This window comes from Sebastes umbrosus, chromosome 4, assembly GCF_015220745.1.
Source record: "Sebastes umbrosus isolate fSebUmb1 chromosome 4, fSebUmb1.pri, whole genome shotgun sequence".
Classification (NCBI taxonomy): Eukaryota; Metazoa; Chordata; class Actinopteri; order Perciformes; family Sebastidae; genus Sebastes; species Sebastes umbrosus.
Genome location: NC_051272.1, coordinates 8,927,588 through 8,943,218, shown reverse-complemented (window position 1 = coordinate 8,943,218; position 15,631 = coordinate 8,927,588). Strand labels below are relative to the sequence as shown.

Sequence of the window (15,631 nt, the reverse complement as noted above, 5' to 3'; positions counted from 1 at the left end):
TGTGTGTGATTAACAGGCAGCTCCACCATCACACTCATAAACACAGATTATTCTCGATGAAAGTGAAATCACAAAGATGTAAAAAAATCCTGTGGAAACTTGTTGACTTTGTTAAACTTTCCACTGTGCAATAGCAATATTCAATATTCTGTGCAATATCAACAATATCTTACTGACTTTATCTTTATTGTTTGCTTGCTTATTTATTAGATCTTGTTTTGTTTTTTACTGATGCTTCTTGTTGTCTGCACTGTATCCCTTTGCTGCCATAATCCTGAAAATTATTAATTAATTAAAAAAGGATTATCTCATTTTATCTATGCAGTCTGCAGAGAGGTGGACAATATGGAATAAAAATAACACAACAGACAGAACTTTTCTTCTTCTCTGGTGTTTAAAACCACTGCAGCTGAATATTTTGTGATCAGATTTCGTCGATGTTCCAAATATCTGTCAATTTTGTACCAAAATGAATCAAGAATTGATCCTTAATTTACCCTGAAAACACACCAGAGATCCCTTAATTTGTCCTTTTATTTGAAATTATAAAAACTAAAACCCTTAAAACACCTTATGAAAATACAATTAAGGTACGTGGATATGTTTCTTATTCATTAATAAATTGTTTATGATGATTTTAATAGTCTTGAAGGCAGGTAATGCAGTCATTAGAATAAATTAGACTACATTAGATAATATCAATCAGTGCTGTAAGATCAGTGTGTTGTAAGTAGCAATGTGAGAGATCAGAGAGAAATAAAGGAAATAAAACATAATGATCAGAATCTGGAAAAACAATGTATACACCTTAAATCACCAATAATATACATTTTTCATTAAATTAAAGAGAATATTTCTGTAGAAAATCAAATGGTTGTTCTACTCAGTGTGATTGACAGGAGAGATGATCAGGGGGGCAGAGTTTTTACCACCACAGTTAGGACTGGGACCCAAGAATGGGTAGAGTTTCTCAGTGAAGCAGCAGCCAGTAAAGGAGTAGATAAGAGCTGCAGCATCAACATCATAAAAGGAGACCAGACCCTCCTCATAATCCACAAACACCCCCACCTTCTCAGGCTGAGACTTCAGAGAGAGACAGACTGAAGGGTTAGTACAAACGTTGTACTCCTTTTCATTCCTCAAACACATCGTCCAGTAACCATCCTCAGGAGACAGTTCGATTCGTCCCTTCCTGTTGATCGACTCTCTGGCCACTCCTAAATCCCAGGTAGTCTTCCCTTTAACCTGAACCTCGTAGTAAAACCTTCCTGAAGAGAAACTCTGCTTTGCTAAGACACAGGGACAAGTATCAAATCTCTCTGGGTTGTCTGGGAGATTCTTCTTTACGTCACCATGTTTAATTTGTTTTCCATCATTAGACAGGATGAGTTTGGGATATGCTGTATCAGGATCAAGTGTCACATCCACTGAAGATTGCTGGACCTTCTTCAGCTGGACCCTCTTCAGCTCGGCCTCAGCAAGCAGCTTCTTCATCTGTTGAATAAGCGTCTCCTCCAGCTGATTCACAGCTCTCACCACAGTCCCCTCATATGAAGGTGGACAGACTTCGACTTCTGTCCAGTTCTTGGTGGGTGGAGCAGCGTTCAGGAATGTGAAGCTTTGGAGGAGGTGGAGGTGGTCTTCAGAGCGTGAGAGCTGCTCCACCTCAGTGCTTCTCTTCTTCAGCTCAGAGATTTCCTGTTCCAGCTCTTTGATGAAGCCTTCAGCCTGTTTCTCTGTCTTTCTCTGCTTCTCTTTGATCGAGTCGATGAGCTCGGCCTGGCTTCTCTCAACAGACTCTTTCAGGGCGGTGAAGACCTGAACACCATCTGCTATCTCTCTGTCTGCATTTTCCTTACTGAGCCCCACTGAGTGTTTCATCTCCTGAATCTTCAGTCGTCTCTTCTGGATCATCTGCTGAATTTCAGCCTCTGTCTTCCCCAGCTCGGCCTTCTTTCCTTCATATTCTTCTTTCAGAGGAACAACATCATGTGTCTTGTGGTCTGAATAAGTGCAGAGCATGCAGACACACATCTGGTCGGTCTTACAGAACAGCTCCAGCAGTTTATCGTGCTTCGTACACATCCTGCCTTCCAGGTTCTCTACAGGGTCGATCAGCTGATGTCTTTTCAGGCCTGACCTTGTCAGATGAGGCTCCAGATGAGTCTCACAGTAGGAGACCAGACACACCAGGCAGGACTTCAGGGCCTTCAGTTTGGTTCCAGTGCAGACGTCACAGGGAACTTCTCCTGGTTTGGCAGCTTGTTGCTCTGAGCTGCTGCTGCTGGCTTTCTGTTGAGCTGACTGTCTGAACTGAGCAGCCATCTCAGAGATGAAAGTATTGACTCGCAGCTCAGGTTTAGTGTTGAAAACCTCTTTACAGTTGGGACACTGAAACGGGACATTAATATCCCAGTGTTGAGTGATGCAGGTTTTACAGAAGTTGTATCCACATGGTATGGCAACTGGATCAGTGAACACATCCAGACAGATGGAGCACAGAAACTGATCTTCAGTCAGCAGACAGCTGGCAGCAGACATATCTACACTCTGAGGACAAAAAACAAAACTGTAATTACATTTCTTTTGATTATTTGTTTAATAAAATCAAACACACACAGTAAGTTGGGCTGGTATTTTGCTTTTTACCTGCCCTTAACACATTTATTACAATTTACTGTGATATAATTATCCAGTAATTTACTTTATTAATTGTTTTATTGAAGCGTCTGAGGGAGCAGAGCAAAATAAAAATCTCCTTCTCTGTTCAAAGAGCGTTAGAGTCAGAGAGTCAGCTTGGACAAAGAGGAGGAAGAGGAGGATCAGAGAGAGAGGATGAAGATACAGAGAGCAGAGAATCAGACACATTCGATGTGCAGAAGAAAAGATGGAAGCTACTGCTCTGGACTGCAGGACATTATATATATAATATCATTTCTCTCAACAACCCCCACGGCCACGATGGACCTCAGTGAAACATTTGCCCTGAGGGGAACTTCCTGTCTGAGTAGAGCTGAGGTTTGGAGTTCAGACAGGAAACAGGTCTGTGAATTAGCTCAAACTAATGCTAGCTGTGACTGTATTCTGTCTAACCTTAACTAGCCGTAGTTCAGTCACTGTGGTTTACCTCTGTTTAGTATTTCTGGCAACATTTCCAGGTTGTTCTGATCTATTCTTTCAACAGATGTAAAACAGTCAGATTCTGGTTTGAACTATATTTAGTTAGTGCATTTAGTCTCTGTAGGTCAGTGTACTCACCAGTGTTTGGCAGAGATTCTGCTGTGTTGTTGATAAAAAGCTGCTGGATTCAGTTGAATGTTTCTTTAGAGAGAAACAGAGAGACTCGTCTCGACTGCAGCTCTGCTGTCGCTCTGACAAACTTCACTTTCCTACCGGGAAATGTGACGCTGAAGACTTCCTCTTTCAGTGTTGCTCCACCTCTCAGTGGCCCGTCGCCAACAGGGAGTGGTGGAGGAAGTATTTAGATCTGATCCGTTTTTTTTCTACACTACAAATAAAAGTCTTGCATTCAAAACCCTTACTTAGAGCCAAATATGTAATTACAGCAATGCATCATGGTCTGTAAGATCATCATGTGTTTGTAGCGCCGCTGTCCTGTGAGAACCACGTATCTTTAAAAAGTCAACTTTTCATTGGTGTCAAACAAAACAGCTCTGCTTTAAGCTTTGTGACGATGTATTTTCCAGCTGATCCAAGAGGCTTTTTAAAGGGACTGTTTGTAACTTTTTAAGCGTATAAATGTACCGGGTCGGGACACATGCGCGCTCGCATATGCGCGTTCGCGTGTAGCCGCTGCCTCTCCTCCGCTGCCTGCTCGCCTTCACTCAGACAGAGCGCGCGTTCTCGCTCAGCTCGCTCCACCTCTAGACGTGAACGCGCGCTCACTCCACACTGCAGAAGAGTTAGTTTAGCTCTGAGAACATCTAGTGAGGGTGCCGGTGTCTTCCTGTTCTCTCCGGCTGCGGGCGGAGACGAGACGTTACTCGCTGCTGAGCCCCGCTGTCTCAGCCTGCGCTGAGACAGGAAAAGCCAACACTAGTATCTCCTTCATGGAGAGACCTTCGTCTGGTCAGCTAACATTACTGCCAAGCAGCTGAAATATAGAGTGATATTGTGGTTTTAGCTGACGTGTGTCGCCTCACTGTGTTGAGCAATGCCCGTTCAGATATATTTAGAGCGAGCAAGCGCGAGCCCGACTCTGACTTTCGTTGATTTCAAGGCCACAGGTGTCGCTGTTAACAAGCATTTCTGAAAGTTACAAATAGTCCCTTTAAAGAGTTTATTTAGCTTAAGAATGATTTTCTCAACACATAAAGGAACACTTCATCCTTCATGAACATTCAACATCAACACATCTGGAGATACGTGGTTGTCACTGGACAGGAAGGGGATGAAGGATTATAATCTGAAAAAATACTCAATTACAAGTACCTCCGATTTGTACTCAAATACAGGACTTAAGTAAATGTACTTAGTTACATTCCACCACTTACCTGTAACAGAGTATTTTTACAGTATGGTATTACATTGGTGGACTCAGGATGTAAAGTGCCCTCTTGGTAAACCCATGTCTGAAAAAACGCAGCAAAACTGCCCTGTAGTGTGTTGACCCTAAATTTATTTTAATTCCCTTTATCCCTTATTAATGTTATCAAGGTCATTTTAATGAGTTTTTAAATTAATACTGTATTACTGTTGGATAGATTATCTGCTAAATAAGGGATTTTTTAGAAGTCAAACTTCCCTTAAACTTGACCAACTAACACAAAATGTACACCTTTTTTTTCAACTAAGTGAAAATTAAGGGATGGCTGAGTTTAAACCCTGCCATGAACCACTAAACTGTATCTTACAATAATCCATTAATTAACTGCAAATTTGATTACTTAATTACTTTAATTAAATTTTAAGGCGTACCTGTAATGGTGTTTTTATAAACATGAAGAGTTTTGTGTTGTGTTTCTGTTGCAGGTGTTCAGTGGGAACAGGAAACAGCTGCTGGACCAATCACAGTGAAGGAGAGACCTCTAGAGTGACAAAACAAAATAACAACTTTTAAAATGTAGGAGATTAAAGCTCGTTACTCTGATGAGATCTGGTTTGTGTGTGTTTTTTTCTCTCGTGGTTAAATCAGAAGAAGTACAACTGAGTTTCCATCCTGCTGATGATTCAGTGGGTCCAATAGATTTTTCCTAACGCTCTGATATTGTCACGGTCTGGCGCTGTGCCCAGAGGCCGTTGGACTTTTCCTTTTTGTTAAGACTTCCGACTATCTTGTGTTCATCTATTTAGTGGCTTATTGGTTCTGAAATTGTCTTGAGTATTTTGGGGGTTTTCTGTTATATGCCTGGTTACATTCATTCTAGTGTTTCCTGTTTTATTTTGATAAGTTCACTCCTCTTGTGTCTTGTCTGGTTTTACTTCCTGCCTTTCTCCTTTAGTGATTGTCTGCCCCGCCCTGATTTGTTCCACTTGTGTTCAATCACCCTGTTCTTCTGGTGTATTTAGTCTGTGTGTTTCCCCTTTTTCTCTGTCAGTTCGTTGTCGCTCCTCATGTGTAGTGTGTCACCTTTGAGAGAATTTTTTTCCAGTGTTTTGTATTTCAAGTTTATTCCTTTGGATTGTCTTATGTGGACCTGCCTGACGGACCAGCTGCATGTTTGTTCCTGGTAAGTTTTCTTTAATTAAATCCTTCACCTCTGACTGCTGCCTCCTCATCCTTACCTGCATCTTGGGTCCAAGCCTGTAATCCCAGAAATCCTGACAGATATATCAGACTTTGTTATTTCAATAATACAGAAATCCACCAAAAAAACATGGACGCCTCACATCAGCTGGATTAACGAGTAATAGGATATATTTGGCGACCCCTTTTAGCATTTTTTATTTTTATTTTTTTAATCCGTCCGAAAGAAAGACACCATCCGTGATCAGTTAGCTAGTGGACTAGTAGCGTCAGAACGCCGCCAGGGAGTAGATGAAAAGTTCCAGCTTCGCTGCCTCATGGTGCGTGTCCACAGGGGTGTTTTTTTATCGCGAGAGATCGCCTCGCTTCCCAGCATTGGACTCTTGATGGGCTGCTACTAGACACAAGGCACTCGGTACCTGATTGGACGAATGCTTTCCCTCGTAGGCTGCTGCTCCCAGCTTTCAAACCGGAACCAACATGGCGACTGAAATGGCTGAATGACTGAAATGTTTCTGAAAACATTTTATTTGAGAAATAAGCCATGCAGTTGCTGAATCGGTCGTTATTTTGGACCGACAACGGTTAGTTTAAAGTTTTCTCGGGAGTTTCCGGAGGCATCGAGTCACGCTGTCTGGACGCCCCTGATTTGCATGAAGTAGCCTAGACCTCAACTTTATGCAAATGAGGAGCGGCCAACATGACGCCCCGTCTCTCGAATCGCGCCGCCACGCTACCAGAATGCATTGCACGCCTGCTTATAGACAATGAATGACTGACATGTACCATCAGCTGTCCAGGCTGGACGGACCCACGGCGGAGACGCGGGATTACAATGTGGTGGCCCCGACGTGCTGCTGCATTCTGCTCACCTAGGACTGGATGCCGGTATGGGGGACCGACTGCTCCACAGGTTGCACGGCATGGAGGATGTTCCCACTGTAACATACTGGATGTTAATCCAGACCGCCATGATGGTTTTTAAGAAATCTTGTAAACTGTCGTTTTACTACTTAATTTGACACTGAACATAACAAAGTTCTTGTTGCTGATCTGTCTCCAAGACGGTGTAATTGTAACTGAGGAATCTTTCTTAGGCTGGTGGATATATGACACTCGCCACTGGGTGTTGGTCAAGACACAAAACTAAACTCTCTGTTAACTGTTAAGTCCTCTCTTCTTTATTGATGGATGTAGGTTATGTATGTGTGGTCTATGTGTGTTGTGGTCCTAAAGAAACAAACAGAGAAATACAATATCAGCTCACTTGACTAAAAGTAACTTACAATTTACCTAAATAATATAAGCAACTTAAACAGCGGTATTTCTTGTGTTAATAATATAGCCACCGTGAACTCAATACTGTACATTTACACATAACCTGACAGCCACTACATACTGTAAAACCGTTTCTTTCAGTACAATATACACACTGATTACCACAATACTATATAGCTGAATTAATGTAATGAATAAACAGTGACATGTGGTGGCATACAGCTCAGCCTTAATTAATGACACTTAATTACCTACAGACTGAACACGAGCTGAACACGAGGCAATGTGTAATGAGACGCATTTAACCACTCTATACAGTAGACAATACTATAACAGAAATATAGCAATATACTCAAATATCAATGCACGTGAATAAAGACTATGGAGAGCCTGATATCACTCCAATAGCATGCTATTAGCCTATACTGTAAGCACAGCACGGTACTTTTGAAGCACAAGATAAACCAGCACAGAAAGGAATAAATTGACAGTTTCTACATAGGAGTCAAAAGAGAGCAAATAAGAAACCTCTTACTGTATGTCATGAACGCACAACAACACATGAATTAGCTCCCTCTACTCAGCCACAAACCAACCACCAAGCCTCTGCTTCCCCTGGTGCTTACTAGGATATTACTTCAGTCAGCCAGCAGGGAGCGTATTTTGACTGTCACTACATACTCATAGAAAGGTGGGAATTAAGTGATACAGTTATTATAAACCTAATAAACAGTAGGAACTTTCATACAAACAAATTCTGAACTTTGCATTATCATAGTCCTATTACAGTCCAGGTCTTTTTAACAGTAATGCTCCCTCATGGCAGATTGGTTTTTTTCCACTTTTATTTGTAACCAAACCACACGTGCACACGGCGCCCGCCATCAGAGTCCTGTCCAGCTACTGGCTCTGAATCAGCAGCTGGTTACTGTTGTCAGAGACTGACCGCAAATAACCAACACAACATTTAGCCGGTGCAAAATTGATGAAACGCAACAGATAAACATCGGCCACTGCCATCGGCAAATGTCATCATATTTCGGCAGTCAGCAAAATAAATATCGGACAATACCGATGTTCAGACGATAACTCGGTGCATCCCTAATTATTTTAACCCTCGCACAACCAACTCTTAGGTCATAACTATTCTCTACCATCCGTCCCATGTGACTTGAACGTTAGCATGCTCTTTGCTGCAGAGTTCAGCGGCTCCAAGCTTCTCAACCGACTTCATTACGTCTCCAATTATCCAAAAAAAATCAGTGTTCTGAGACAATTGGTTAAAAAGATCTGTGTGTGATTAACAGGCAGCTCCACCATCACACTCATATACACACATTATTCTCGATGAAAGTCAAATCACAAAGATGTAAAAAACCCTGTGGAAACTTGTTGACTTTGTTAAACTTTCCACTGTGCAATAGCAATATTCAATATTCTGTGCAATGTCAACAATATCTTACTGACTTTATCTTTATTGTTTGCTTGCTTATTTATTAGATCTTGTTTTGTTTTTTACTGATGCTTCTTGTTGTTTGCACTGTATCCCTTTGCTGCTATAATCCTGCAAATTATTAATTAATTAATAAAGGATTCTCATTTTATCTATGCAGTTTGCAGAGAGGTGGACACTATAGGAAATAAAAATACACAACAGACATAACTTTTCTTCTTCTCTAGTGTTTAAAACCACTGCAGTTGAAAATTTTATGATCAGATTTTGTTGATGTTCCAAATATCTGTCAATTTTGTACCAATATGAATTAATCCTTAATTTACCCTGAAAACATACAAGAGATCACTTAATTTGTCCTTTAATTTGAAATTATAAAAACTAAAACCCTTAAAACACCTTATTAAAATACAATTAAGTCACATGGATATGTTTCTTATTCATTAATAAATAGTTTATGATGATTTTAATAGTCTTGAAGGCAGGTAATGCAGTCTTCACAATAAATCAGACTACATTAGATAATATCAATCAGTGCTGTAAAATCAGTGTGTTGTAAGTAGCAATGTGAGAGATCAGAGGAAAAAAGTAAATAAAACATAATGATCAGAATCTGGAAAAACAATGTATACACCCTAAATCACCAATAATATACATTTTTCATTAAATTAAAGAGAACATTTCTGTAGAAAATCAAATGGTTGTTCTACTCAGTGTGATTGACAGGAGAGATGATCAGAGGGGCAGAGTTTTTACCACCATAGTTAGAACCGGGACTAAAGTATGGGTAGAGTTTCTCAGTGAAGGAGCAGCCAGTAAAGGAGTAGATAAGAGCTGCAGCATCAACATCATAAAAGGAGACCAGACCCTCCTCATAATCCACAAACACCCCCACCTTCTCAGGCTGAGACTTCAGAGAGAGACAGACCGAAGAACTAGTAGAAGCTTTGTACTCATTGTCATTCCTCAAGCATATCGTCCAGTAGCCATTCTGAGGAGACATTTTGATTTGTCCCTTCCTGTTGATCGACACTCTGACCACTCCTAAATCCCACTCAGTCTTCCCTTTAACCTGAACCTCGTAGTAAAACCTTCCTGAAGAGAAACTCTGCTTTGCTAAGACATTAACACAACAATCAAATCTCTCTGGGTTGTCTGGGAGATTCTTCTTTACATCACCATGTTTAACTTGTTTTCCATCATCAGACAGGATGAGTTTGGGATGTGCTGTATCAGGATCAAGTGTCACATCCACTGCAGACTGCTGGACCCTCTTCAGCTCGGCCTCAGCGAGCAGCTTCTTCATCTGTTTACTGAGCGTCTCCTCCAGCTGATTCACAGCTCTCACCACAGTCCCCTCATATGAAGGTGGACGGACGTGGACTTCTGTCCAGTTCTTGTTGGGTTGAGCAGCGTTCAGGGCCGTGAAGCTTTGGAGGAGGTGGAGGTGGTCTTCAGAGCATGAGAGCTGCACCACCTCAGTGCTTCTCTTCTTCAGCTCAGAGATTTCCTGTTCCAGCTCTTTGATGAAGCCTTCAGCCTGTTTCTCTGTCTTTCTCTGCTTCTCTTTGATCGTGTCGATGAGCTCGGCCTGGCTTCTCTCAACAGACTCCTTCAGAGCGGTGAAGACCTGAACACCATCTGCTATCTCTCTGTCTGCATCTTCCTTACTGAGCCCCACTGAGTGTTTCATCTCCTGAATCTTCAGTTGTCTCTTCTGGATCATCTGCTGAATTTCAGCCTCTGTCTTCCCCAGCTCAGCCTTCTTTCCTTCATATTCTTCTTTCAGAGGAACAACATCATGTGTCTTGTGGTCTGAATAAGTGCAGAGCATGCAGACACACATCTGGTCGGTCTTACAGAACAGCTCCAGCAGTTTATCGTGCTTCGTACACATCCTGCCTTCCAGGTTCTCCACAGGGTCGATCAGCTGATGTCTTTTCAGGCCTGACCTTGTCAGATGAGGCTCCAGGTGAGTCTCACAGTAGGATTCCAGACACACCAGGCAGGACTTCAGGGCCTTCAGTTTGGTTCCAGTGCAGACGTCACAGGGAACTTCTCCTGGTTTGGCAGCTTGTTGCTCTGAGCTGCTGCTGCTGGCTTTCTGTTGAGCTGACTGTCTGAACTGAGCAGCCATCTCAGAGATGAAAGTATTGACGCGCAGCTCAGGTCTGGTGTTGAAAACCTCTTTACAGTTGGGACACTGAAACGGGACCTTAATATCCCAGTGTTGAGTGATGCAGGTTTTACAGAAGTTGTGTCCACATGGTATGGTGACTGGATCAGTGAACACATCCAGACAGATGGAGCACAGAAACTGATCTTCAGTCAGCAGACACCTGGCAGCAGACATATCTACACTCTGAGGACAAAAAACAAAACTGTAATTACATTTCTTTTGATTATTTGTTTAATAAAATCAAACACACACAGTCAGTTTGGCTGGTATTTTGCTGTTTACCTGCCCTTAACACATTTATTACAATTTACTGTGATATATTTATACAGTAATTTACTTTATTAATTGTTTTACTGAAGCGTCTGAGGGAGCAGAGCAGAATAAAAATCACCTTCTCTGTCTAAAGAGCGTTAGAGTCAGAGAGTTAGCTCGGACAAAGAGGAGGAAGAGGAGGATCAGAGAGAGAGGATGAAGATACAGAGAGCAGAGAATCAGACACATTCGATGTGCAGAAGAAAAGATGGAAGCTACTGCTCTGGACTGCAGGACATTATATATATAATATAATTTCTCTCCACAACACCCACGGCCACCGATGGACCTCAGTGAAACATTTGCCCTGAGGGGAGCTTCCTGTCTGAGTAGAGCTGAGGTTTGGAGTTCAGACAGGAAACAGGTCTGTGAATTAGCTCAAACTAATGCTAGCTGTGACTGTATTCTGTCTAACCTTAACTAGCCGGAGTTCAGTCACTGTGGTTTACCTCTGTTTAGTATTTCTGGCAACATTTCCAGGTTGTTTTGATCTATTCTTTAAACAGATGTAAAACAGTCAGATTCTGGTTTGAACTATATTTAGTTAGTGCATTTAGTCTCTGTAGGTCAGTGTACTCACCAGTGTTTGGCAGAGATTCTGCTGTGTTGTTGATAAAAAGCTGCTGGATTCAGTTGAATGTTTCTTTAGAGAGAAACAGAGAGACTCGTCTCGACTGCAGCTCTGCTCTCGCTCAGACAAGCTTTCACTTTCATACCAGGAAATGTGACGCTGCAGCTCTCCTCTTTCAGTGTTGCTCCACCTCTCAGTGGCCGGTCGCCAACAGGGAGTGGTGGAGGAAGTATTCAGACCTGATCCTTTATTTCCTCCACTACAAGTAAAGCCCTGCATTCAAATCCCTTACTTAGAGCCAAATATGCATGAAGTACTGATAGTAGAGTATTGATTGAGCAGTAAAATGTTCCCTGTCAGTGTTTTACTATTATATCTGATGTTTCTGGATTAATATTACTGCTGCATTAATGTGTATGTTGCATTTTAACTCCTTTATATCCTGTTGGCTAGTTTAATCAACAGCAATGCATCATGGTCTGTAAGATCATCATATGTTTGTAGCGCCGCTGTCCTGTGAGAACCACGTATCTCTAAAAAGTCAACCTTTCATGGTGTCAAACAAAACAGCTCTGCTTTAAGCTTTGTGACGATGCATTTTCCAGCTGATCCAAGAGGCTTTTTAAAGAGTTTTTTTAGCTTAAGAAGGATTTTCTCAACACATAAAGGAACACTTCATCCTTCACAAACATTCAACATCAACACATCTGGAGATACGTGCTTGACACTGGACAGGAAGGGGATGAAGGATTATAATCTGAAAAGATACTCAAGTACAAGTACCTAAAATTTGTACTTAACTACAGGACTTAAGTAAATGTACTTAGTTACATTCCACCACTTACCTGTAACAGAGTATTTTTACAGTATGGTATTACATTGGTGGACTCAGGATGGGGGCCCCCCTTGGTAACCCCATGTCTGAAAAAAACGCAGCAAAAGTCCCCTCTACGGTGTCCTTCCAGTGGAGAAAATGTGATAAAGTGCCATATACCAGTGTTTGGCAGAGATTCTGCTGTGTTGTTGATAAAAAGCTGCTGGATTCAGTTGAATGTTTCTTTAGAGAGAAACAGAGAGACTTGTCTCGACTGCAGCTCTGCTGTCGCTCAGACAAACTTTCACTTTCATACCAGGAAATGTGACGCTGAAGCTCTCCTCTTTCAGTGTTGCTCCACCTCTCAGTGGCCCGTCGCCAACAGGGAGTGGTGGAGGAAGTATTCAGACCCTTTACTGAAGTAAAAGTACTAATACCACACTGTGAAAATACTCCACTAAAGTCCTGCATTCAAAACCCTTATTGAAGTAAAAGGATTTAAGTATTATCAGTCAAATGTACTTGAATTAGCCATCTATATATCCTATATGGGTGGCTGAATTCCAAAACCAGTCGGACGAGCTTTTCCACTCCAACTAAATTCAGCAGAGAGACGGCACATGCTGCTCGGGCCAACCTGAGTCTACTGTTCTGTAAACAAAATACCACATACAGCACTGAAAATATACAGACTGAACTTTAATGCTAAATTAAAGAATTAGAGTTGTGTAATTTAGGTTTAGCCTGGTTCATGGCATATAAAGGCCTTTTATAGAGTGACTGAATTCCTTTTAAAATTGTTACCTTATATTTCTATTAATTCCCTTTATCCTTTATTGATGTAATCAAGGTCATTTTAATGAGTTTTAAAATGAAAACTATATTACTGTTGGATGGATTATCTGCTAAATAAGGGATTTTTTAGAAGTCAAACTTCCCTTAAACTTGACCAACTAACACAAAAGCTATCCCTTAATGTATACCTTTTTTTCAGTGAAAATTAAGGGATGGCTGATAATTTTTAAACCATGCCATGAACCACTAAAGTGTATCTTATAATAATCCATTAATTAACTGCAAATTCGATTACTTAATTACTTTAATTAAACTTTAAGGCGTACCTGTAATGGTGTTTTTATAAACATGAAGAGTTTTGTGTTGCTCGTTACTCTGATGAGATCTGGTTTGTGTGTGTATTTTTTTTCTCTCGTGGTTAAATCAGAAGAAGTACAACTGAGTTTCCAACCTGCTGATGATTCAGTGGGTCCAATAGATTTTTCTGAACGCTCTGATATTGTCACGGTCTGGCGCTGTGCCCAGAGGCCGTTGGACTTTTCCTTTTTGTTAAGACTTCCGACTATCTTGTGTTCATCTATTTAGTGGCTTATTGGTTCTGAAATTGTCTTGAGTATTTTGGGGGTTTTCTGTTATATGCCTGGTTACATTCATTCAAGTGTTTCCTGTTTTATTTTGATAAGTTCACTCCTCTTGTGTCTTGTCTGGTTTTACTTCCTGCCTTTCTCCTTTTGTGATTGTCTGCCCCGTCCTGATTTGTTCCACTTGTGTTCAATCACCCTGTTCTTCTGGTGTATTTAGTCTGTGTGTTTCCCCTTTTTCTCTGTCAGTTCGTTGTCGCTCCTCATGTGTAGTGTGTCACCTTTGAGAGAATTTTTCCAGTGTTTTGTATTTCAAGTTTATTCCTTTGGATTGTTTTATGTGAACCTGCCTGACGGACCAGCTGCATGTTTGTTCCTGGTAAGTTTTCTTTCATTAAATCCTTCACCTCTGACTGCTGCCTCCTCATCCTTACCTGCATCTTGGGTCCAAGCCTGTTATCCCAGAAATCCTGACAGATATGTCTGACTTTGGTATTTCAATAATACAGGAATCCACCAACAAACTGAAAAAAACATGGATGCCTCACGTCAGCTGGATTAACGAGTAATAGGATATGTTTGGCGACCCATTTTAGCATTTTTCATTAAAATTTTTTTAGTCCGTCCGAGAGAACGACGCCATCCGTGATCAGTTAGCTAGTGGACTAGTATCGTCAGAACGCTGCCAGGGAGCGGATGAAAAGTTCCGGCTTCGCTGCCTCATGGTGCGTGTCCACAGGGGTGTTTTTTTATCGCGAGGGATCGCCTCGCTTCCCAGCATTGGACACTTGATGGGCTGCTACTAGACACAAGGCACTCGGTACCTGATTGGACGAATGCTTTCCCTCGTAGGCTGCTGCTCCCAGCTTTCAAACCGGAACCAACATGGCGGCTGAAATGGCTGAATGACTGAAATGTTTCTGAAAACATTTTATTTGAGAAATAATCCATGCAGTTGCTGAATCTGTCTTTATTTTGGACCGACAACGGTTAGTTTAAAAGTTTCTCAGGAGTTTCCGGAGGCATCGAGTCACGCTGGTCGGACGCCCCTGATTTGCATAAAGTAGCCTAGACCTCAACTTTATGCAAATGAGGAGCGGCCAACGGGACGCCCCATCTCGCAAATCGCGCCGCCACGCTACCAGAATGCACTGCACGGCTGCTTACATAGACAATGAATGGGAAGCGTGGAAAGGACAGAGGCTGACATGTATCATCAGCTGTCCGGGCTGGACCGACCCACGGCGGAGACACGGGATTACAATATGGCGGCCCCGACGTGCTGCTGCACTCTGCTCACCTGGGACTGGATACCAGTATGGGGGACGGACTGCTGCACAGGCTGCACGGCATGGAGGATGTTCCCACTGTAACATACTGGATGTTACGTCGTCCTCATCGGACTAACGGGCTTCTAGTGACACATTACGTCCGTCCCATGTGACTTGAACGTTAACATGCTCTTTGCTGCAGAGTTCAGCGGCTCCAAGCTTCTCAACCGACTTCATTACGTCTCCAATTATCCAAAAATAAAATCAGTGTTCTGAGACAATTGGTTAAGAAGATCTGTGTGTGATTAACAGGCAGCTCCACCATCACACTCATATACACAGATTATTCTCGATGAAAGTGAAATCACAAAGATGTAAAAACTTCTGTGGAAACTTGTTGACTTTGTTAAACTTTCCACTGTGCAATAGCAATATTCAATATTCTGTGCAATATCAACAATATCTTACTGACTTTATCTTTATTGTTTGCTTGCTTATTTATTAGATCTTGTTTTGTTTTTTACTGATGCTTCTTGTTGTCTGCACTGTATCCCTTTGCTGCTATGATCCTGAAAATTATTAATTAATTAATAAAGGATTATCTCATTTTATCTATGCAGTTTGCAGAGAGGTGGACAATATGAAATGAAAATAACACAACAGACAAAAC

The 15,631-nt window shown here is 41.6% G+C and overlaps 2 protein-coding genes across 3 annotated transcripts; both read right to left on the bottom strand.

The window, feature by feature from the left end:
• Positions 1 to 12,805, bottom strand: LOC119486887 (E3 ubiquitin-protein ligase TRIM21-like). 2 transcript variants are annotated; one of them, XM_037767382.1, is made up of 2 exons: positions 12,495 to 12,805; positions 1 to 2,550 (listed from the first exon to the last, which is right to left on the bottom strand). In XM_037767382.1, exons 1-2 carry the CDS (start codon positions 12,783 to 12,785, stop codon positions 880 to 882), a joined length of 1,962 nt encoding a protein of 653 aa, XP_037623310.1. In that variant the 5' UTR covers positions 12,786 to 12,805; the 3' UTR covers positions 1 to 879. The 2 variants fall into 2 exon arrangements, with proteins under 2 accessions (XP_037623310.1, XP_037623311.1); XM_037767383.1 differs by lacking the exon at positions 12,495 to 12,805 and adding an exon at positions 3,259 to 3,366 and having other exon boundaries at positions 2 to 2,550.
• Positions 9,026 to 11,624, bottom strand: LOC119486889 (E3 ubiquitin-protein ligase TRIM21-like). The gene is made up of 2 exons (XM_037767386.1): positions 11,510 to 11,624; positions 9,026 to 10,800 (listed from the first exon to the last, which is right to left on the bottom strand). The coding sequence occupies exon 2, from the start codon at positions 10,789 to 10,791 to the stop codon at positions 9,145 to 9,147; it is 1,647 nt and encodes a 548-aa protein (XP_037623314.1). The 5' UTR covers positions 10,792 to 10,800; positions 11,510 to 11,624; the 3' UTR covers positions 9,026 to 9,144.
• Positions 12,806 to 15,631: the final 2,826 nt, after the last annotated feature.

Bases quoted from the DNA above. Each gene is read 5' to 3' on its own strand.
- LOC119486889 (XM_037767386.1), bottom strand. From the start codon at position 10,791: ATGTCTGCTGCCAGGTGTCTGCTGACTGAAGATCAGTTTCTGTGCTCC.
- LOC119486887 (XM_037767382.1), bottom strand. From the start codon at position 12,785: ATGCAGGACTTTAGTGGAGTATTTTCACAGTGTGGTATTAGTACTTTT. The intron at 2,551-12,494 runs GTATATGGCACT...TTTTGTCCTCAG, and splicing joins AGAATCTCTGCCAAACACTG to AGTGTAGATATGTCTGCTGC.